This window comes from Rhinolophus hipposideros (genome assembly GCF_964194185.1).
Source record: "Rhinolophus hipposideros genome assembly, chromosome: 5".
Taxonomy (NCBI): Eukaryota; Metazoa; Chordata; class Mammalia; order Chiroptera; family Rhinolophidae; genus Rhinolophus; species Rhinolophus hipposideros.
The window spans coordinates 91,670,728-91,692,406 of record NC_138051.1 but is presented as its reverse complement, the minus strand read 5'-3'; the positions used below and the strand labels follow the sequence as shown (position 1 = coordinate 91,692,406).

At 51.7% G+C, this 21,679-nt stretch overlaps 1 protein-coding gene across 1 annotated transcript in view; it reads left to right on the top strand.

Annotated features, from left to right (window-relative positions):
- Nucleotides 1-21,679, top strand: part of CCDC88C (coiled-coil domain containing 88C) — a 115,326-nt gene that overhangs the window by 90,742 nt on the left and 2,905 nt on the right. Inside the window, exons 21-29 of the mRNA XM_081049660.1 lie at nucleotides 759-902; nucleotides 2,804-2,990; nucleotides 4,194-4,339; nucleotides 6,783-6,872; nucleotides 7,798-8,036; nucleotides 12,871-13,059; nucleotides 15,650-15,718; nucleotides 17,978-18,046; nucleotides 18,819-19,114. Of these exons, the coding sequence (XP_080905786.1) occupies nucleotides 759-902; nucleotides 2,804-2,990; nucleotides 4,194-4,339; nucleotides 6,783-6,872; nucleotides 7,798-8,036; nucleotides 12,871-13,059; nucleotides 15,650-15,718; nucleotides 17,978-18,046; nucleotides 18,819-19,114 (1,429 nt within the window). The remainder of the gene's footprint in view (nucleotides 1-758; nucleotides 903-2,803; nucleotides 2,991-4,193; nucleotides 4,340-6,782; nucleotides 6,873-7,797; nucleotides 8,037-12,870; nucleotides 13,060-15,649; nucleotides 15,719-17,977; nucleotides 18,047-18,818; nucleotides 19,115-21,679) is intronic.

The following is a 21,679-nucleotide window of genomic DNA, read 5'->3' as shown; positions in this document are numbered from 1 at the left end:
AATAAAAGGCCCAAGCTGAGAGTCAAGTGTAGGGGAAGGGAGGGCTGGTTGGGGGGTATTGAGGAGCAGGGGTGGGTGTGCATGTGTGTGAGTGTTTGTGTGTGAGTTGTGTGTGAGCGTGTATGCACGTGTGTGTTGTGTGTGCACGTGTGCATGTGAACACGTTTGTGAGTGCGTGCATGAGTGTGTGTGTGTGTGTGTGTGTGTGTGTGTGTGAGAGAACTGCTGGCCTCTGGCACCTGCTTGGGCCCCGCAGGCAAGCCTTTGCCCCCCACAAGGCCTTACTAAGGACATGGAGATGGGTTCCCCAAGGGACGACAGAGGGCTTAGAGTACCTGTATGTGTTGTGAAATTCAGCTGTTTATTTTGTGGTTGCTTTTAGATCTGTTTGTGCTTAGTGAACCATGTAGTCACTTACTTGTAACTCCCTAAGAGAAGGCCAGGAATTCAGAAAACATAGTTGTGGTATCCAGGTGGTTAAAGGAGGGGTCAGAGGGCCTGTGGCGAGTGGGCTGGAGGGACCCCCAGAGCCGGCCCGGCCTGGGCACTGGCCTGCATGGCTCTCCCAGCCGTCATCCTCCCGTTTCTCCGCTGTCCAGCCCCCTTTCCTGTCTGTCCATCCCCTCAGCTCTGCAGAGAGAAGCCGCCAGAAGAACCCCATGTCCTCATGGGAGGCTTTGCAGTCTTCTGGGGTGTGCATTACTGTAGGAACAGAAGGCCCTGGGCAAGCTCCCAGCCGGTGTGTTCCCCTCCGACAGGCACGAGGACATGCTGAAGCATAAGGCGGAGCTGGAGGAGCTGGAGAAGGCTTTGCACACCAAGCGGGAGGCTCTGCAGCAGGAGCAGAGGACGAACGCCATCGCCGCCAGCGAGAACCAGAGGCTGCAGGGAGAGCTGGACAGGTAACCGCCTGCGGCACCTGCCGTCAGGATTCCGTTCAGACCAACTCACTCAGCACCCGCTGAGAGAAGATCAAATGCGTCCTGGTGTGTGCGTCTACAGACCCTGTCATGTTAACAGCTGGATGGTAACAAGGTTAAAGGGGACTCTGGCTGGTGGCTGGGCTGAAGGACTCAAGTGACAGCTGGGACCATGCATTGTCTGAGTTTGGATAACCTCACCTCCACACTTGTGACAGTGACGACTGTATGAGGCATAGGCACCTTTGTCATCTGACGGGAGCCACACAGCGACCCCATAAGGGCGGTACCGTCAGTCCTCACTAGTCACACCTTCGCACTGGTGAATTCACCTCCGTGCTGAAATGTATCGTAACCCCCAGACCAATGCCCACGGCCTCATGGACGTGCCCAGGCTGGCAAGGTATTTGAGTTGCCACTTGCCGCTGAGGTTGAACAGGGCCTGTGACCGCTGTCTTCTTGTTTCATCGTTCACAATGCAAACAAGCATCCTTTCTGTGATCCATTTAGTGCCATGGGTTTCGTATTTCTATGCTTTTTGGTGGCAGTTTCGTCATTTAAAATGGTCCCCAAACAGAGTGCTGAAGTGCTGCTAGTTTTCTCGAGTGCAGGGCTGTGATGTGCCTTATGGAGAACGTACACGTGGTAGACGAGCTTTGTTCAGGCCTGAGTTACAGCTGTCGGCTCTGAGTACATTACATAAGGTGTCATTAAACAGAAATCCATGTAAAACAAGGGATGTCTTGATCAGTTGACAGAGACGTGACCAGACTCACAAAAACCTACACGTGTTTTCCCTAGGAACAGTGGTTCTATTCGCTAATTCCGTGTTCGAGGTGACTTCACAGCTTTACAGCACATTACTGCTGTGAATAACGAGAATCAGCTGAGCTATTACCCTTTTTTTTTTTTTTGGACAGATGAGGAAACAGGCTCAGAGAGATTACATAACTTGGTCAGTGCTTCTAGTTAATGGCAAAGCAGGATTTGGACTCAGGTTTCGTCTTATCCCAGAGGCATGGTCGTATGAAGCTGCTTCGCCACTGTGTCCTTGTGCTAATGGCTACCAGGGCCTACAAACTGGTGCCTCCCGCGGCCAGGCAGGTCAGGCACGTGGGGGAAAGAGTGTCAGCGATGGACCAGATGGTCATATGGAGAATACTCACTGTCTAAAGATGGTCAGCGGGGAGGCAGGCCTGGGGCTGCCAGGTCACCCTTTGGTTTATGCTTTTTCCTTACAAGAAGCTGGACATAGGAATGTTGATGTGAAACTTTAAAATTTTTAAATTTTTATGAACTAATTTTAAAAAAAGAGGCAACTGTATAGGCCAAACCAGACATATCTGTGTCCAAATTGAGTCCACGAGCCTCTGCTAATTTGAGCTTTCTGATAGAAATCTTCCCCCAGGAAACCCCAGGAGGGTAATAATTATGATGACGATTTCAGTGATTTATATAATACCCCAGCATGTCATATTTATCTCAGGGGGTGAAATTAGAAAGGGGGTTGGAATGGGAGAGAAGAGCTGGGCATAGACTTAACTTTAGAGCAAAAATGTTCTGGTTCCATGATTTTAAAAAGTGTTTTAATAGCAGCACCCTTTTTCCAAGCAGGCAGATATGCCAAAGCGTTAAATATAAAAGAGATTATAGCAGTGGTGCTCTGAGCCTTTCTGTGCTGTCTCCTCCAGCCCAATGTGGGGGCACCAGAGGTATCCTCATAAAACCCCAACAAACACAGTTAGAAAAGTTGGCTGATTCTGTTCAGCCCCCTCACTTGCACATGAGAAAAATTGAGGCCCAGAGAGGTTGTGGCTTTGTCTAAGGTTGCACAGCTGGGACAGAGCTCTTCAGCCCCCAACCGTGCGGCTCTCCACCCCCAGGGTCAATTTCCTGCACCAGCAGCTGAAGGGTGAGTATGAGGAGCTGCACACCCACACTAAGGAGCTGAAAACCTCGCTGAACAACTCGCAGCTGGAGCTGAACCGCTGGCAGGCCCGTTTCGACGAGCTGAAGGGGCAGCACCAGAGCATGGACATCTCGCTGGCCAAGCTGAACAACCACTGTGAGGTGAGGCCTCAGCCCGGGGCGGGGGGCCGCGGGACCCTGGGGCATGTTCCCTGGGCTCAGCTGGCTTGTGATGGATGCTCGTTGGCATCTGTGCTCAAACACTGTATGAAGGTCACACTCAGGCCAAGAGGAAACCAGAGGCATTTGAAGGGGGCGAACATTGTGACGAGTTGGGATGTGTTAGAAAACACCTTGCATCCAACCTTTGCTTTTTACAGGGTCGGCATAGAAACAGCCCTCTCGGCAGGGCATTGTGCTCCATGCTTATCCGTGTCATCTCATTATCCTCACGGCGGTTCTGTGAGCCGGGGTGCCCTCCTCGTCCCCCCTAGTCTGTCTGCAGCCGATGCTTGTGACTTTCCTGCTACACCCACCGGGTTGATATTCTAGAGCCGGAGGTGGCCGGTCTCGGCCCGCAGTTCAGATCAGCTACCCTCCCCACCCACCTGCTGTGTATGGTGTGAATCAAGAATGGTGTTTACAGTTTTGAATGGTTGGGGGAAATCAAAAGAAGAATATTTTGTGGCAAGTGAAAATGATGATAATTTTAAACATCAGTGTCCATAAGTAAAGTTTTTGTAAGCACAGCCATTCCCATGCGTTTACATTTCTTCTCTGGCTCCTTTCCTGTTGCAGTAATAGGCTTGACCAGTTGAACAGAGACCACCATCCGGCCTGGAAAATCTAAGATGATTTACTACCTGGCTCTTTACAGAGAAAGAAGAATCTGCCCACCCTCTTCTAGAGCAGAGCTGTCCAATAGAAATACAATGCAAGCCACCATATGTAATTTAAATTTTTCAGTAGCTCCTTTAAAAAAGGAAAAGGAAAGAGGTGGGATTAATTTTAACGCTATGTTTTTATTTAGGCAGTGTAACTAAGATATCATTTTGACATGTAACCAAAAAATCATGTTTATGAAACATTTTAAATCATTTTTAAATTGTTATTAAGTCTTCAGAGTCTGTTGTGTATTTTGCTCTTGGGGCACAACTCAGCTGCTGGATGGGACAGTGTCCCTGCAGAGGGAGCTCGGCCATGCCCACATGGTCGGCTGTTGTCCCTCCACGTTTGCACCAGAGCCGAGGACCCCGGGATGGGCCTCTCTGTGGACGTGGCCTGGCCCTTCCTCTGGAAGCTGGATTCTCATCCTTGGAACTCGGGGTCACACAGTGTTTGACACGTTGTCGGTCTGTGTTTTAGCTGCTGTCCCGTCTCAAGGGGAATTTGGAGGAAGAAAATCATCACCTCCTGAGCCAGATCCAGCTCTTGAGCCAGCAGAACCAGATGCTTCTAGAGCAGAACATGGAGAACAAGGAGCAGTACCACGAGGAGCAGAAGCAGTACATGTAAGGGGCGTGCGGGCTCCTGCAGGCACCTGGCCCCGGCTTCCGGCTCCACTCCTGGCGTCCTGGGGGCCAGGGGACACGCCAGCTTACCAGCATATCCTCTTGGTTTTCCCTGGGATGGTTCTAGATTCCTGTGAGGGGTGGTGGTGGCTTTTGTTTGCTTTTCAAAGGCACTGCTCACCGCCAGAAGCTTCTTAATCTGCTTTCGGAATTAAGCTCATTTTAAAAATATGACAGCGCTGTAGCGAGGTATCTCAGGGAAAGAGTGCCGCTGGGAGGCTGAGCACAGGTACCGTCGCCTGTCCTTTTCTGTCTCTTTTCCCCTGAGTGGTCTGGACAGCAGGTAACCTGTGTGCTGTGGTTGCCCCCTCCCGCAGGCAAGTATTTGGGAAGTGCCGGCTTCGGCACAGCCCCTGCGAGGGGCGCAGACCCAGCTCCCTGGTCGCCAGGAGCCGGTAGGGAGGATGGGGTGTGAGCAGAGCTGTGTCCACACCGACACGTGTTGGGCTACATGGAGGCACAGAAGGAAGCGTGGGACTAGGAGTGGGGGTTCTGCTGCTGGCATGGGAGGGGGAGACAGCAAGCCAGGCTGGGGGGCGTGAAGGAGGAGCGTCAGGAAGGAGGCGAGTGCCCAGTCGTGGCCGGCTTGCTGCCTGGCGGATGAGCTTGGATTCACTGGACGTGTTTCAGGGATGCTGGCCTAGCAGGGCCCAGGAAGCTGCCAGCAACGCGGTCAGGAGGCGGAGCCTTAGCACTGAGCCCCGGGGGCCTTGGAAGTCACGTAACCCAAGATGCATCTCTTGGGTCCAGGGTGGTCACCACCCGTCCGTGCCTGCTGGGTGGACCGTCCTTCCCTGTGATCAGGAGTGGGTGGTCAGTGTGGGAAGACAAGAGGAGACAACGTTGGCAGCGAGACGTGGTCAGAGTGAGCACCAGGGCGCTGTCCCAGCTCCCTGACGTCACGATTGCCTTCCTGTGCTCGTCTAGAGGTGGCTTGCCGCCTACGGAAGGATGGTTTACCCTGGAAGCCACACTATCACTTGGGGAAGAAATGACCATTGCCTGAAGTGGTCCCTCTGTAATCCTGCTGATGGAAATGGAGTGGAAGCCTGGTACCTGCGGGGATGATCTGATCATGGTTTGCACTAGAGAGTCTGCAGACGGCCAGAGAGCTGGCAAGCTTTCAGAGCCTGCTCTGAGCCGAGTACCTCCCAGGCCCTGGGAAGGTTCTGTGTCTGCCCTCTGTGAGTTCGCATAAGTGGGCGGGGGTCTGACCCAGACTCGCGAGCACTCTAGTGTAAGGCCAAATGGCATGGCTGTGAGCACAGAAGAACACAGACATCGAGCCAAGGGGGCTGGGAGCAGAGTGGGGTTGCTGGTCAGGAGCCTGCTGGTTTGAGAGCTATTGCTTTTCACAAGGTGCTCACTTCGGGGTGAACTCTTGGGAAACTCTTGGGTTTAGGCAGGACCTTGGCAGCTTCATGATCCAAGGAGCCTGAGCAGTTGCCACTGGTCCACCAGGGGTCCGAGCTGTCAAGGCCACAACAGTGGTGAGAGGCAGGAGGAGTGGGCAGTGTTGTATAGAGTGTACCCCTCTCCCCCGACTCCCTGAGATACAACGAAAGCATGCCCTCTGTTTCAGGAAGGCCAGAATCTCTCCCAATGAGCAACGATACCCTCTGATAGCCCAAGGTTTAAGAGGTGTCCCTCTGGTCCTTTCTGTGTTTTTGAAACGGTGAACTGATTTCCAGCATTTAGAAATCAGGAGACTTTGCTTCACCAGCTGAGTTTCTGGCTTCTCTGAAAAACTGAGAAGATCTGCCTCCCCAGGGCCTGCCTTCATCCCCACACGGCAGTGATCTGCTGGCATCGCAGCCGTGCCATAGCCCCCAGCACCCCGTCTGGGCTTCTCAGGCCGCGTTGCTCATTATCTTCTCTGCCTGGCCCCCAAAAGCTTTTGAGTTTGCTCCTCTGTAGGTATTACCAGAAGCCCAGTGTCGGGATGGGTCCAGGGCAGAGGTCTGACTCTTTCAACTCTGGCGGCCATCTAACTCACTGCAGGCGGACCTCTCCCTGCCACCAAAGGCGTTGACCTCACCCTCAGGAGCACGCTGTGTCTGGCCCTGAGTGACCTGGCCGGAAAGTCCTTGGGGCTTCTGAACTTAACCTTTTAGGTGGTTAGGGGTTTGCTCCCTTGGGTTTACTTAGAGCCAGACTCTCTAGGTGCGTTAGCAGGTCTCCTCAAGGCGTTCGGGCCCCTGGAGCCACATCAGCCGCTTCATTCACACGTTCCCCACCCAGCGGTCATGGTCACGAGAACCAGGGTGTGAGTCCCAGAGCAGCAGCGGCCCGTTCAGGGCCAGGTCCCAGGCTGGGCTGATGAGTCAATTCACGTGCCTTATTTAAAACTGGGATCGGTTGTTTTTCTTTCTCCTGTTTGCAGAGACAAATTAAATGCCTTACGGAGACATAAGGAAAAACTGGAAGAAAAAATCATGGATCAGTACAAGTTTTATGATCCTGCTCCAAAGAAGTGAGTTGATTTAAGTTTCAGTAACTGAAACACAGAACAGAAAAGCTTGCTTTCTCATGAGTGGGGTGAAAACTGGAGCCGTTAGAGCAGAGCCCAGCTGTAGGGCCCGGTCTTCCAGGTTCTCTGCGTGTGGGTCTCTCCGACCACAGACAGAATTTAGAAGTTCAGCCCCAAGATGAAATTTCTTTTAGCCACAAGCCTTTTTAAAGGAGCAGAGAGGCTGTGCTTTTGGGGCCATTAAAGCAGGATGGAAGGGTTGTCTTACTGGGTTTTGTCTCAAGAGTGAACAGGACATAGAAAACCACATTTTCTGTCTTGGGAAGGAAGGTGGAAAGAGACACCAAACCAGCAAACAGCACCCACGGTCTTCAAAGATAGGGACCTTTTGGCCTTACCCACATTCCTCTGGATTCACTGGACCCCAGGGTGGCTTCAGACACTCAGTTCCTTCTCCAGAGAGTAGCAGCCCCTGGTGGTGCGGCTGGCTCAGTCCCCGAGACACTGGCTTCTGGCCGGTGGGCTCCCCCTGGTTCCGGACCCGACCCCGGGGCTGGCCCTTCAGACTGTCCTGTCCCAGCCCAACCTTGAGGTCACAGTCAGCACGAATCCTTCAAGGCCTCTGTGTTGAAATCCCAGAAGCACAGAATTTCAGAACCTCCCCCTGAACCTTCTGCTGACAGAGAAATTGAGGCCCGGATGAGGAAATGGAATGACTTGTGTAAACACAATGCTGTTTAGTGGCAGAGCCAGGATTAGAACCCAGATGTGGTCTCTTATTTTTACTTTAGAAAGCCTCCATTTCCAGTTAGCTGGAAGGTCACGTCCCAGGCTGGTGTTGGGAATCCCACCTCGCGTTTGGGTGCCCAGTGACCTGCTAGAAGGGCAGGGAGGACTGATTGTATCCTAAAAATCTACTTCCGACTAGGAAAAACCACTGGATTGGAGCCAAAGCCTTAGTCAAACTCATCAAGCCAAAGAAAGAGGGTTCCAGAGAACGACTGAAGTCAACCACAGACAGCCCTCCCTGGCAGCTGGAGTCCCCAGACCCGGCCTCGCCCTCTGCTGCTCAGCCTCTCAGATCACAGCCAGAGCCCCCCGAGACCACCCCGTCGGGCTCAAACTGTGTAGAAGAGCGAGACGCCCACAACGGGCCCACAGGGAAAGGTAGGAGGGGCTGACCTGGCTGCAGGCAGGACGTGAAGGGGACCTAAGGACTGCCGTGGACAGGGTGGAGACGGCGTGGGGGTGTGCACACGGTGTGAAGGACCCTAAGGGGTGGCTGCGGACACACACCTGCCTTCTTAGGTGTGTTAACAGCCAAGTAGAAAGTAGGAGCCCTGGTCAGTGCTGTGGTGGTTTTGTCCCGTAACAACTGAGAAACTTCACTTACCGTGTAAACTGTTAGCGACTCAAATACCCAAAGCTGGTATCTACATGGGCACCACAGGGACGAGCTCCGCGTACGTCTTGGGTTTCCCCCGTGTGTCACAGGTCTAGAGTAAGCCGTTTCCGCAGGGAGATCCCAGTGCGTGTCACACAGCATGTCTATATGCAAGATCTTCAGCAAGGTCTTGTGTGGCTCTGATCTTTTTATCACTTTGAAAAACAGGGCAGCTGTTCTTCTCCAGCCTGATCTGGCCTTGAGTCCTTCCACCGGGGGGGGGGCGGTGAACCTGGTCTCTGAGGGCTGTGATTCGGAGTCTGCCAGAGGTTCTGAGATGGATTTCTAGTGACATGTGCTGTATTCCATCGACTCTCCGAGGCTGTCACTTCCAAGCTGCACAATTGTTGTGCACACAGATAAAGGAAAATAGGCGCAAACGCATTGGTTGTGACAGTGACAGTTTTGTGAGTTGCCACTGTCACCGTGGTGACGGTGAGGCTTCCTGAGCTCAGACCTGTTACGGTTGGGGGTGGGGGTGGGAATGTGCCTCTCAGAACCAATTCAACACCACAGTTGCCTTAAACGTTTTCAAATTTACTTTTAAAGACCATTTTATGGGTTATTTATCCATCAACCTGCCAGACCTACACCCCGAGAAATGTAACTTTTTATGAAGTTAAATTTAACACTAAGACTTTCGGAAGATCCGGCCCATGCCTGAGACGCGTGCACGCCGGGGAGCTGACACGGCCGCACTGAGGGCCCGTGACAAGCCACCTTCTGAGTGTGACATGTACACAAGCCTTTCGGGGGTGACAGCCACCACTTCATGTCTTGTTGTGTCACTTGAGAGGCAAACATGAAACGTGTACACACGTACACATTGTTTGGGGGCTACTGCGTTCCTTCCTGGTCTTTCCAGGAGATAAACTGGGTTAAAGGCTCACATGCAGCAAGTGATAATGAAGTATAACATTGGTTTTATTTAGAGGGGTTCTGTTGCCTCACGTTTTCAAACTGGATATTTCCAGTTTTTTTGGACATTTGTTACCTCAACTTGCGTTACTGTTTAAGGTGACTTAAGTATAATCAGCCTAGTAGAGTTAGGAAAACTTTCAGAGGAAAGAAATGCTTGACGGGTCCCAGCTTGTGCTGATTGGTGACTGAGCAGAGCAGTGGTAATTATTAACAGCAGCAGCCAGGTAGCGGGCGTGTTCTGTGCGCCCAGCACCCGCTGAGCTACTTTCCCTGCCTCGTCTGCCTCAGTTAGTCCTGACTGCCCCGTGAGGTAAGCACGATCACTAGCCCCTTTCCAGGGCTGAGGCAGTGAGGCCAGACAAGGTGCGGCACTTGCCCAGGGAGTAAGTGGCAGAGCTGGGATCTGAGTGTGGGTCTGACAGACTATGGAGCCCGAGCTCCTAACCACTAGGAGCGCTGGCTGCAGTTCAAGCAGCTTTGGTCCCCAAGATGCTGAGCAAGCCTGGGGCGCCGCATCGGATCAAGTCGGTCCCTCATCCTGCAGTGCGCGCTTCGGCCACCAGGTGGTGCTGTGGAGGAAGAAATAAAGCAGGTTCTGGCGTCAATTTTAATCCTCAAATTGGGTAAATCAGTTATGTTAACATGTGACATGTTCAGAAAGTTAGACCAGTTGTCTGCTCTGCTAAGACTCGATAATTTCAAGTGTAGGTTTGGACTAGAAGACGCGTAAGAGATTTGAAAGGGAATCATTCTTCTTGATGTTGAGGGGTTTTGGGTATCCAAAAGAGATATTTTCATTATTTTTAAACTCATCCTGCCAAAAGGTGTCATTTTAGATGTACAAGGATTATTAGTGAGTAGTTCCGGCAGATTGTGTCATTACAAGAGACCAGAAATATATCATTAAGTGTTTCCAAGGTCTTTAAATAGGAATAAGAGTAGTGTGTGAGCCAAATTGTCAGGGAGCCTGTCATTAAAATGGATGAGTAAGAAAAGCCGGGTCCTAAATTAATAAACATTCTTACTTAATAATTTAACACACTGAAATAGTCTAAGCCATTGGCTCTTGGAACAATATATAATTCTGCTCACGTGCTAGGTAAGTAAAGTGCTGGCACTAGATGCCACTAAATTAATTAAATTGAGTCAGAACATAAATGATTCACTGAGTCCTGATTCTGTCACGTCGTGGGTATTGTTTCCTGGGCTGGACAGGATTCTGATTTCCTAAGTACATTTAGCTCATGTAGCGTCATTTGTTACTGTTATTCATTACATTTATTTACTGTGTTTTTTTTTTTTCTTTCCTTCCTCTGTTGGGTTATCCGGGGGATAACAATTTAGCAACTCCACGCAAAAAGAGCCCCTTTTTGAGAAGCAAAAGTAAAGACAAAGAGAAGTCTCCACCAGCGGCCCACCCGGCTCTCTCTAAACGCCTGCGGTTCTGGTCTTCCTCTGACATGCCCTCCTCTCCTAACGAGCCTCTCCCTTTCTCAGAAATTGGAGATTTCTAATCCTTTTCCTTTATCAGTGTCTTCATCACCTACCCGCCTTCATTTCTGAAATTCAAACAAAACAAAAAAACAGTACCTAAAGGCCAGATGACCCATAGTGGACCCTTCCTCCCGACCCTAATTCCAAGCCAAGCTTAAAGTAGCCAGCGTGGATTCTGATTTCAAAAGAGAAGATGAGTGGTCACACGCCCAGGAGCGCACGCCAGCACAGCGCAGTTTTAGGGGAGCCTCGGGACCCCCGTGCAGGTCCTTGGGCCAGGACGTCCGTGCTAAGTAAGTCCAGTGGCCACGCACTGCCCCCGCTCTCGCACCCGCAGGCTTCTGTCAAAGCGCGTGTGTAAAGCAGAACTGGTCAGGTGTCGCTATGCTTCCTAAAACGGCCTCTGTCAAGTGAGTTGTTTATTTTTTTAAGACTTATTTCTAAGCAGCTAAATTGAAAACGGCTGCCCTTTTCTCCATGTTGCTGTCAGAGCACTGAATGGTTGGCTTTTGCGGATAGGGCCCCTTTTAGGTGTGTTCTGTATTCTGAAGGATTTATCGCTCCATTCAAGCCCTTTGAATAATTGGATGGATGTTGCCGAGCCAGACTTCAGCCCAGAGTGAAGTTTTCTGACTGTGCTGTCGTCCTCAGACATCTTGGATGCTGATGTTAAAACAGCAGGGGACAGGACATCAGCACGTAAATCACACCCACAGCGTAAATCACGCCCACAGCGGGGGATGCGGTCCAGGAGAGAGGCCTTTAGCTACTGCCGTCTTTTCTGTCTTCAGCCATCCTTATACTACCTGCATGATTTTTGCCATATCTTTACATCACCTGTGTACTTACTGACATGTTTTCCCTTGAATTGACTCACCCTTTCCACTTAAATTTATTTGGAAAGATTATTATCAGTACCATAAATGGAAAACCAGTATCACCGTAAAAACAAGGTCACCACAAAAATGAATACGTAACTATTAAAATGTGGAGTCGGCCGAGGTGGCGCCGATGTCGTCCCGGGTACCTGCTTTGGGATCCCTGGGCGGCCACGGGCCTGGCTGCCTGGCCTCACTTCCCAGCATGCTGTTGGAATCGTGCCATTTTTCTGTCATTGCTGCTGCTTGCCCCTCTCCACCTCCCCTCTGCTCCTCATTTTAACTTCACCTAGTGGATGCCTGTCCTGATTCATTCCACCAGACTTGAATCTTGCTTCTCATCAAGGTTATTTTTCAAAATCCAAAATTTCCCTTGATTCCGAGTTATAAAATTTGGGTGCCTAAAACTTCACAGCCAGTCCAGAATCTGACTGAGGGGCTGGAATCTTGACAATGGGCATGGCCCTGGGTCCAGGGCCCTTGGGGTGCCCAGAGTGGGACATTGTGCAAAACGACATTGTCCTAATGCTACAAGGAACCCCAACTGCATCAATAGTTAACTTGTATTTGGAGAACCTTCCCCTCCCCCTTCCTACTGCTAGGTACTTGGAGGGTTTTTTTTGTTTGTTTCTTTTTTTTTTCCCCAGCGTTTTTATATAGGATTTTATTTAACTTTGACAAAAGTGTATGTCCACAGTAGAAAATCCAGAGATTGCAGAAAAGCACAAGGTACCAGGTAAAAATCATTCTTGCAGTCAGTCTCACCATGCAGAGACGCAGGTTTCTTAAACACGTTGTCAGGATGGCAGTAAAGCTCTTTCTCAACTCAGAAGCGAAGCCCCTTTGTGGGATGCACTGGCTGGAGCTCGAGGGCCTGGACTGCAGGTCTGGAATGATCCTGAGCAGGCACCTGTCAGGGTCTTTTTAAATCAGAGATTTGAGGTACACACTGTTGCATGGCAGGTGTGCCCTATGGTTAGTAGGTCGGACTTCTACCCACATTTTGTTTAGGCTCTTGAGTTCTTCCTTTATTTTCTCCCAGCTGTGCAGGGCTCGCATTACGGCCCATCGTCAGAGGCAGGGCCGGCGGCCCCAGGGCCTGCAGCCAGGCCCTCCCGTGCAGACACAGCCCGTGAGGCGTGCAGCCCAGCTTTGTCCCTGCGGTCCGTGTGCCCTGCTGCTCTTGCTTCTGGCCTCAGTGTGGTAGCCTGGCCTTGGCACAGGATTTTAAAGCCCCATCTCTCAATGTCCTCCTCTGCCCCAGGCCCTGGGGACCTAAAACCAAGGCGAGGGTCCCCGCATGGAGGCAGCCTCGACCCCACGGAAGCCCCCACTGACCCTGCCGTGAAGCCCTGGCCCTCAGAGCTGGGCTCCCGGACCTGTCCATCCTCAGCCGTCACTACAGCCCCTTCCAGCTCCACCCCCATCTCCCGGCACCCAGGCCGCACCAAAGGTGAGTCACGGGTCCCTCCAGAACCAAGAGGTTTGAGTATCTGGGGCCCCAGGTTCTTTCTGAAGACCCTGGGCTCAGAGGCAGGAGGGTGGTCTCATACTGAGAGGTGGTAAGCAGAGTGGTTACGCTGTGCACAGGCTTTGGCGTCACACACGCACAGGCTCAGACCTCAGCTCTGCCTACAGCTGAGTGACTTGAGGCAGATGAGTTCGCTGTCTAGAGCCGCAATCCTAAGCCACTAATGGGAATGCCCCAGAACCCCCTCCCACCACCACCATTTAGGAATTGGTGGCACCAAAAGATTTGGGGTCTCTGAACTGAAGGTATGTTGATAGGGTGGAGGGCAGGTGTCCTAAACTGAAAGCAAGGGCTTTTGGGGAAGAAGGTACAAACTGAACATCCTCCAGGATGACAGTGGCCATGTGTGTTCCCACCTTCAGACGTGAGATTAAAATGGTCTTCAAATCATCTGATTGGTTTGAGAAACTCCCGACAGAACAGCTCTCTCAGATCTTGCCAGGTGAAGCCCATGGAATTTCAGGGACCCCAGCACCTCAGGAGAGCTTGCAACACTAGAGACCAAAACCAATGCGATGGGCAGCAGAGTCAGCAGACATTAAGCAGAGACAAAAGCTTTAAAATGCCCGCCATTAGTATCGTCGGAGATAAGTGAAGTTGTACCCATGAAACAAGAACAGGATGCTGCAAAAAGGAGCAGTGTGTGTGTGTGTGTGTGTGTGTGTGTGTGTGTGTGCGCGCACTTGGAAATTTTAAATACGCAAACAGGGAAAAGATAAAGCTTAAAACTAAAAAAGACATTCCGCTTATAATTTACAGATGAAAATATCCAAAGAAATCGCTGAAAGAGCTGAAAGTGATTGCCCTAGGGGTGTTAGAAATGGAAGAGAACAACGGGGTTATTTTTCATGATAACACCCCCCACAGGACTCCTGAAACCACGGGCATGCATAACCCAGGTTTGACAAAGCAGAGGCAGTAGGGTCCCTGCCTCTCAGGCGTGCCTGGCTGAGTTCAGGACCTGGTCCCAGTTGTTCATAAGTGGGAAGCAGCCCCAGGAGAGGATAAGTCCAGTGGGCAGTGGGCAGCCAGCAGTCCACCTTTGCTCCTGGCCAGACACTGGAAGTGTCAGTCGCTTACTGTTGGATGTCAAGGCAATTGGACCAGGCGCTGGCTGGGACAGGCGTGCTCTGAGGCCGGTATAGCAAGGGTGTCTGTCGTCAGAAGTCTGCCCCAGTCTCCCAGGCTCTGGGGTGCAGGAGCTAGCAACACCACCTCCCCTCAGACTTCTGTGGCCTGTGGCTCGAGGTCCAGCCCTCCAGGCTAAGCCCCAGGCTGTCAGCCTGGATCCCATCCCTGAGCCAGAGCTCAATCCTGGAAACATCACTGGCCGTTCATACGCCTGCAGAGCCTGCACAGCACACCCAGCACTGCCCATGGTCATTGTCTGGCAGCCCAGTTCTCACGCTCAGGTGGACGTATAATTCTGTAAAATGGAAACCCTGTGGTCATTTTAGAGGGAACCCAGGATCTGCCTTCAGAAAGAAACTAGAAGGCTTGAGGCAGAGGGTATTTTAGTCCTTGTCAGGGGAAGGTGTTATGCAGGGTGTCAGGCGGGGTCTCTGCTCCCGCTCCCCACATAAGAACGCAGGACATGGTGAGGCCAAAAAAGAACACCCACGGAGCCATAGATAGGGGAGTCACACCACTATATTCTCGCTGGCGGCTGGGCTGGAGACGCAGGAAGCAGGAGCCACACGATCCGCAACCTGCACTCCGCCGCTTGCTAGCTCAGCCACCATCTTCTTGCTAGCCCCCATTTTTTGCTAGTGTAGCCACAGCAGTTATATTAGTGGCCAGTGGCTCACTGGTTACAGCTGACGGCCAACTAGCCACAGCTGATGGCCATTCAATCACAGTTGATGGCCATTTACTACCTGAGCCAGCACCTTTCCACGTGAGGCCGAGAGCCTGGAAACTGCCCTCCTGGCTCTGTCCCCACAGAAGGGCAGTTGACTGGTGACCCATGGACCCCGGGACTGTTTCTGGTTAGCAAGCAACTGCTCGTGCAGGGTTCAGTCTCCAGAGAACCAGTGTCCTCCCACAGGTGGTCGGCTCCTTCCTTTTCCCTCCTCCAGCCACCTGAGGATAATGAGCCCCCGGGAAGAGAATTGCTTTCTTAGCCCTCTGCTCTTGGTGGAGCTGGCCTTCGAGGTTGGAAAGGGCTCAGGGGACTAAGTGTCCGGCTCCTTTGTCTGCATTACCCTTAGGCCAGAACACTTTTTTCGTCTGGAGTCCCAATCATTGCATAGGTGGAAGGAAGTATGATTTAAAGTGAAATCGAATAGGAGTCGGGAGTATGAGGCTGTCCCAGCAGGAGAAATGGGAGGATCGGTACAGGCAGGTCCTAAGGGTATGGACCACATGCCCCTCCCTCACCCTCATGAATTGGACACTGCCACAACTCAGGTGCCGGGAAAGAGTAAGAGGTGGCCAGCCGTCTGGCAAAGGGTCCAGGTTTCCCCACGCATGTTCCAGGAGCCGTGACTCACCAGCCTTCTTTTCACCGTAGGCTATAATTCAGATGACAGCCTCTGTGAGCCATCACTGGAGCTCGAGTTCACCAACCACAGGCAGTACGGTGAGTGGTCAGTTCTTTGTGCCCATCAGCCTGGGTTCTCACACTTGTTTTCATAAACAGTGCTTTTCCATCTAGCTAAGTCCTGTGTGGAAGTTCAATACACAAAATAGACAAAAGTGGAATTGTTATGTTGAAGTGGGAATGGGGGAGTTCACAGTTCCTCACAACTCCTTCCTTGCCTCCCCAAAGGCCTGAGCATGCAGCTTCTGCTTACATACCTCCAGTAATGGGGAAGTCACTATCTACCAAGCATCTGCTTCTGAAGGCTCTGACTCTCCTTTAAAGGAGGTTCTGGTGAGCTACGCAGGGAATATGGATTGCAGGAAGGTCTCTTACTGTCCTCACCTGGATTTTGGTTGCCCAGAGGAGCTCCAAGTTGTATTTCGTCTTAGACATTATTAGAAGCACTTGCCATCTGATATAGGCATATTGTAAATTTCTGCAGAAGGGAAACGGTGAATTAAACCTGACCTTTCAAAAATTAAAAGCTGCTTTGAGTTTTTATAATTTCTGAAAAACTAAATTCTAGGAAGGTGGGACGCTAATTCTTTAAAGGAGAAAAAACACCTCAGAGAGTTTGTATTAAATTCGGCTTCCTTCTGATGTGATGGACAATAAGAGTAGGTAGGAGCCAACATCATCTCTTACCCTATCTGTGGTCTAAAGAACGGTTCTGTGATGCTCACGTTCGTTCACACAAATGCAGACATCTGCAGTTTATGGGAGCAAAGACCGGCTCTGTGGTGACAGTTGGCCTCAAGGAGCCCTTGTATCTTTCCACTGAGTGGAGGATAACAGGAGAGGGAGAATCTGCTGCTGTTCTTGGTAAATCTCACCGAGTATCCAGATTTCTTGCTTAATCAGCTGACAAAAAGGATTTTCATCCTAAGTGTTTTCATTCCTCAGGCTTCTCTTACCATGAAAAAGGAGGGAGAAAAAGGGATTTGCAGACAATCCTCGAATAAACCAAGGCGGTTTTCAGAGCCCGTTGTTTTGTATTACAGTTGCCTTTTGGTGAAACTTACTTCCTTTTTGGAGAGACATGCATTTCTTTATTTCAAATTTTTCCTTCTCAAAGAGGGGACTTATTCTGCTTCTATGCTATTCATGAAAAGCAAGTATTTCTTGACTCACCCCTGAACCCCGTTAGCTGACAGGTTTTTTCCAGATGCATGCTATTTGCAGAGTACACCACCAGCACTTGGGAACGGGGTGCCCTGAAGACCCAGTAAATCCAGAACAAGCTTTACTTGGTGGGGTGGGAAGCAGAGCGTCTCCTGGCACAGCTCTGGTTCTCGCTGCCATTCAGCTCAACACCAGCTGTGTGCAGGGGTGATGGAAGCGAAGTCCCTGTCCCCCAGCCCTTTGTCCGGCAGCAGGACAAACACTGATACAGGGCTGGCTGGCGAGGGCCGCGATGCTGAGTGTGCTGGTGGAGAGGTGGTCTGCATTCCTGGAATGGACAGCGGCCCTTGCAGGGGTCGCGCTGCCCTTCCTGCCATCTGGCGCTCCCTCACCCTCTGATCCGAGGGCTGCCACAGACAGTGCTCAGCAGGCACACACAGCTGCTAGGAGGGCTGGTTCCCCCCTGGCACTTGTCACCGTAAAGGTTGGTTTTTCCCTTTGAGGTAGTTGTAAATTTGAGACAGATAAAGCAAAGGAACTGAAGGAGAGCAAATGACCAGGAAAAGTGAGCACTTTCTTTCCTCTGAAGGGCCCCAGCTCCCACTCCCGTTTACCCCCCAGAGCAGACACATTCTCCCTCATGCACACGTACCCCTGTACACACAGCCATTTCCTGGCTCCCGCCCTCACCAGGTTACACTGTCATAGTCTAGGCAGCGGTTTCCACATGTGTTCCAGAAAGCTCCATGCAATAATAGGGGTGGGCTCCCTCCCCCACAATGCTTGGCTTACCCAGAGCAGCCTTTTTTGGTCTGCTTTTTATACTGGAGTTCTGCATGAGATTTCCTTTGTTAACAAAATTGTTTTAAGCCACAGACCTAGACCTCATAAAAATAGGTAATACAAGTTATCATTCTGGACAGCCTACTGTGTACTACGCCTAGCACTCAGTGGGTGTAGCTAGACCTATCCTGGGAGAATCTAGAAAATCTGAAAGTCCATTCTTCCTAAGGCCGTTTGCCTTAACTTTGTCACAGAGTTACTTTATTACATTTTTTTTTTTTTTCAGATTAGATAGCTTAGTCTGGGATATACCTGGTCATCGGCCACTCAGTTTAAATGTTGTCTTTTCAGTGTCCCGGCCAGGTAGCTTAGAGAGCAGTAGAAATGCGTCCAGCGACAGCTCACCTCTTAACCTGAAAGGTAAGTCAGCATTTCCTTCTGTGCACTTTTCACTGGATTTGGATCTTTGGCTCTGGGCTCATATTATTTTTATAATTTAAAAAATATAATTAACAAGATTCTTAAATGCATTATGCATTTACATTCAGAGGCCATATCTTGCAGTTTCAAGCTCAGGCGTGGGAATTTTAAAAGATGGAGGTTCAAATCCCTTCACCTCCACCGACTAGCTCTGGGCACCTGGGCAGTCTCCGACCTGTGAGAGATCTCCATCCCGGGAGAGATCTCCACCCCGTGAACCCGAGCTACTTCATCTTCAGAACGGGGATGGCACCAGTAGTTCTGTTCCCTTGTGGTCAGAGGACATAGGGGATGGCTTTTGATTCCTTCAAAGTTTTTAAAGTTTGTTTTATGGTGTGGAATGTGGTCTGTCTTTACAAATGTTTCCTGTTCATTTGAAAAGAATGTGTATGCTGTCCCAAGAGAGCCAACGGGTGCGTGTGCGGTGCCTTCCAGCGACTCATTGAGACGTTAGCAGAAGCTTTCCACTTTTATCTAGAGCTGTTTTGTTTTTCAATGCTGGTGGAATTTTTTACGGTGGAATAGATAAAGAATTCCACAATGTCCTGGACATCTGAAATGCCCGCCTGGGCGAAGTGCTCCCTGCGTTTCATGCGGGGCTCTCCCTGTGTTTCCACTGAGCCAGAGGCAGGAAGCACCAAGCCTCCTGGAGGCAGGTGAGGCAGAGGGGGGACTGACGTGTGTCCCTGTGTCGCCTTGCCCTGACTCCCAGGTTCGTCCGACCAGCTCCACGGCAGGTCTGAGAGCTTCAGCAGCGAAGACCTGATCCCCAGCAGGGACACAGCGACTCTGCCCCGGGATACCAGCACCCCAGGACGCAGCGCCCTCGGCCGCCATGAGTACCCCCAACCCCGGGAGAGGAACGGGCCTCTCCCCCAGGAGGGCATCCAGAAGAGGGGCGCGGCCCAGCCCCATGGCGGGGTGCGGCCCTGCTCCTCCTCCCCTAGCAGCGAGATGGTCACCCTGGAGGAGTTTCTGGAGGAGAGCAACCGGGGCGCCGCCACCCCCGTGAGTGGCCCAGGGGCTGTGTCTTCCCTCACTCTGTCCTCTGGTGGACTGGGACTGTAGGTCACAGAAGGAGATGGGGAGGGGTTGGCGCAGCCTGGGCGCACAGCTGGCTCGGGTGGGGAGCGTAAGCACTCGCCAGCCAATCACCGAGTACAGGCAGCCAGCCCAGCCCTCTGAGGCTGTTCTCTCCATCTGTGAAGTGAACGCATAGAAAGTTGTTGCCTGCGTGGAGGGTAAGGATGGCGTGTGCCCACCACCTGGAGCTTCCGAAGGAGATGTGGCCGGTACACGTGAGGGTCACACGTGAGGTTTTGTGGCAGAGCTCTGAACATCACTTCCCCTGAGTCTTCGCCAGCAGAGGTTGGGGAGTTTTTCTGTAAAGGGCCACATAGTAAATATTTTAGGCCATACAGTCTCTGTTGCAACTACTCAACTCTGCCGTTTTGGCAGGAAGCAGATGGAGACCATTTAGCGCTGAGCGGCGATGGCTGGGCTCCAGTAACACGTTACTTGTGGACAGGGACGTTTGAATTTTATAGAATTTTCACTTGTAACAAAAGACTGTTCTTTAAAAACAACTTTTTTTTCAGTTATTTAAAAATTTGAGAACTATTCTTAGCTCACAGGCCATATAAAAATGTGTGGCGAGCTGGAGTGGCTCACGGCTCTGATTTGCTGAGCCCCGTTCTGCAGCCCTAGCCCCCTGAATGTCACCTGTATTAGGCAACCCTCCCCTGTCACCCTCCCAGTGTCTGGTTCACCTTTCCTGAAGCTGCATGTACACCTTTTACACACTGTGTCTGAATTCAGTCACATGAGCTGTTGGGCTATTGAACAGATGAAGCACCCTGTCTTCAATTGAGACGGTGTAAGGATTTTTGATGCTTCAGGAGTTCTGTCTCATTTCCCTTCAGTGTACACAGTTGAACTTTTCTCCAGCCACATAGGAAACTGTAACTGCATTAATAAAGCCCAGTGACACAGAAGATACAAAATGTTTTTCAGTAGGTATTTATTGAGCACGTACTATGTGTTAGGCAGCATGCATGATGCCTGCCTGCTCTCAGAAAGCAAAGCAAAGCAGTTGATAAGCAGGTTTTTAATCATATACTTGCTAGGTGCCCTGTGTTTTGCATGGACCTGAAAGGAAATGCAAGACATGGCCGTTGCCCTCATTTCATTTCTGATTCTGTCTGCAGAGCACTCAGGTGGGTGGGAGCTGGAGAAACACAGGGGCCCTGCCCTTAGGAAGCGTATGGTCGGATGTTATTGTTCTCAAACTCCAGGGTGCGTCAGGCACCTCGGCCTGCACACAGGCTGGACCCCCGAGTCTCTGACTCAGGAGGTCTGAGGCCGCGCTCCCCGAGACTTTGCGTCTTCACTGAGTTCTCAGATGACGCTCTTGCTGCCGTCAGGCATCACACGCCGAGAAGCATGTGATGGATGTGATGGATACATGAGAGTGGTCCCCAAATCAGGGCGCCTGCACTTGCAAGGCCGCCCTGCTCATCCCCCTCTGACTCTGTGCCTCACAAGTGAGCCTCCTTTCCCTTTGCGGACCTCAAGGCAGGGGTCCCGAACAAGGGGCAGGGCCCCTCCCCACTTAGCTTTAGACCTGTCCTCAGGGTCACTGTGGCGACAGAGTCCCTGAGAGCAGTTTCCAGGCTCTCGGCCTCACGTGGAAAGGTACTGGCTCGGGTAATAGATGGCCGTCAGCTGTGGCTAGTTGACCATCAGCTGTAACCAGTTAGCCAATTAGCCACTGACATAACTGCCGCTGCTGCGCTGGTGAGTTGAGTCGAGTCATTCGGGGGTTGGCAGGCAGAGAAGCGGACGGCAGGATGCAGGTCGTGTGGCTCCAGCCTCCAGAGAGAATATAGTGGTATGACTCCCCTATCCATGGCTCCGTGGGTGTTCCTTTTTGGCCTCACCATATTCTGCGTTCTCCTGTGGGGAGCGGGACCAGAGGCCCCACAGGCCGCCTCACATGACAAATGGTCACATGACAAATGGCGGAGTGAGCAGGGTCTCCTGCACGACAGTCACCATTTCTCACGCTCCGTATTGTTACCTGTTGCTTTTCAGCCTAAACGAGACCAAAATAATCTCGCAGCAGCAGTTTGTTTTGGGAGCTGATGCTGGGCCCCCGAGAGCCACCCCACCTCCCTTCATCTTCCCAAAGTGCTCACCCCCACTAAGCTGGCACTCCGCCTCCCCTGAGTAGGCCTGGAGAAGTCACAGCGGCGCCCCCATCCATGCCACCACTTCCCGAGTGCTGACGATGTTGGGGGTAGTGTAACAAGGAGACACCTGCACGTGGCTCCTCTAGGCTGTGAGGTGCTGGCAGGAGGCTGCAGTTTCCAGCGCAGGGTCAGACCTTGGCCTCTGGTGGCTCTGCCAGCCCCCAGAGTGGTGGGAAAGGGCACTGGTTCCCTGGGCAGGTAGAGCCCGGCCTGGGCACAGCTGCTCGGCTCGGGGCAGCAGCTTGAAGGGAACAGTGTGGCGGGGAGGGCCGTCCCCTGTGCAGCCTTGAGTTCTCCCTGGTGGTCCGCCTCACTCGTTCCC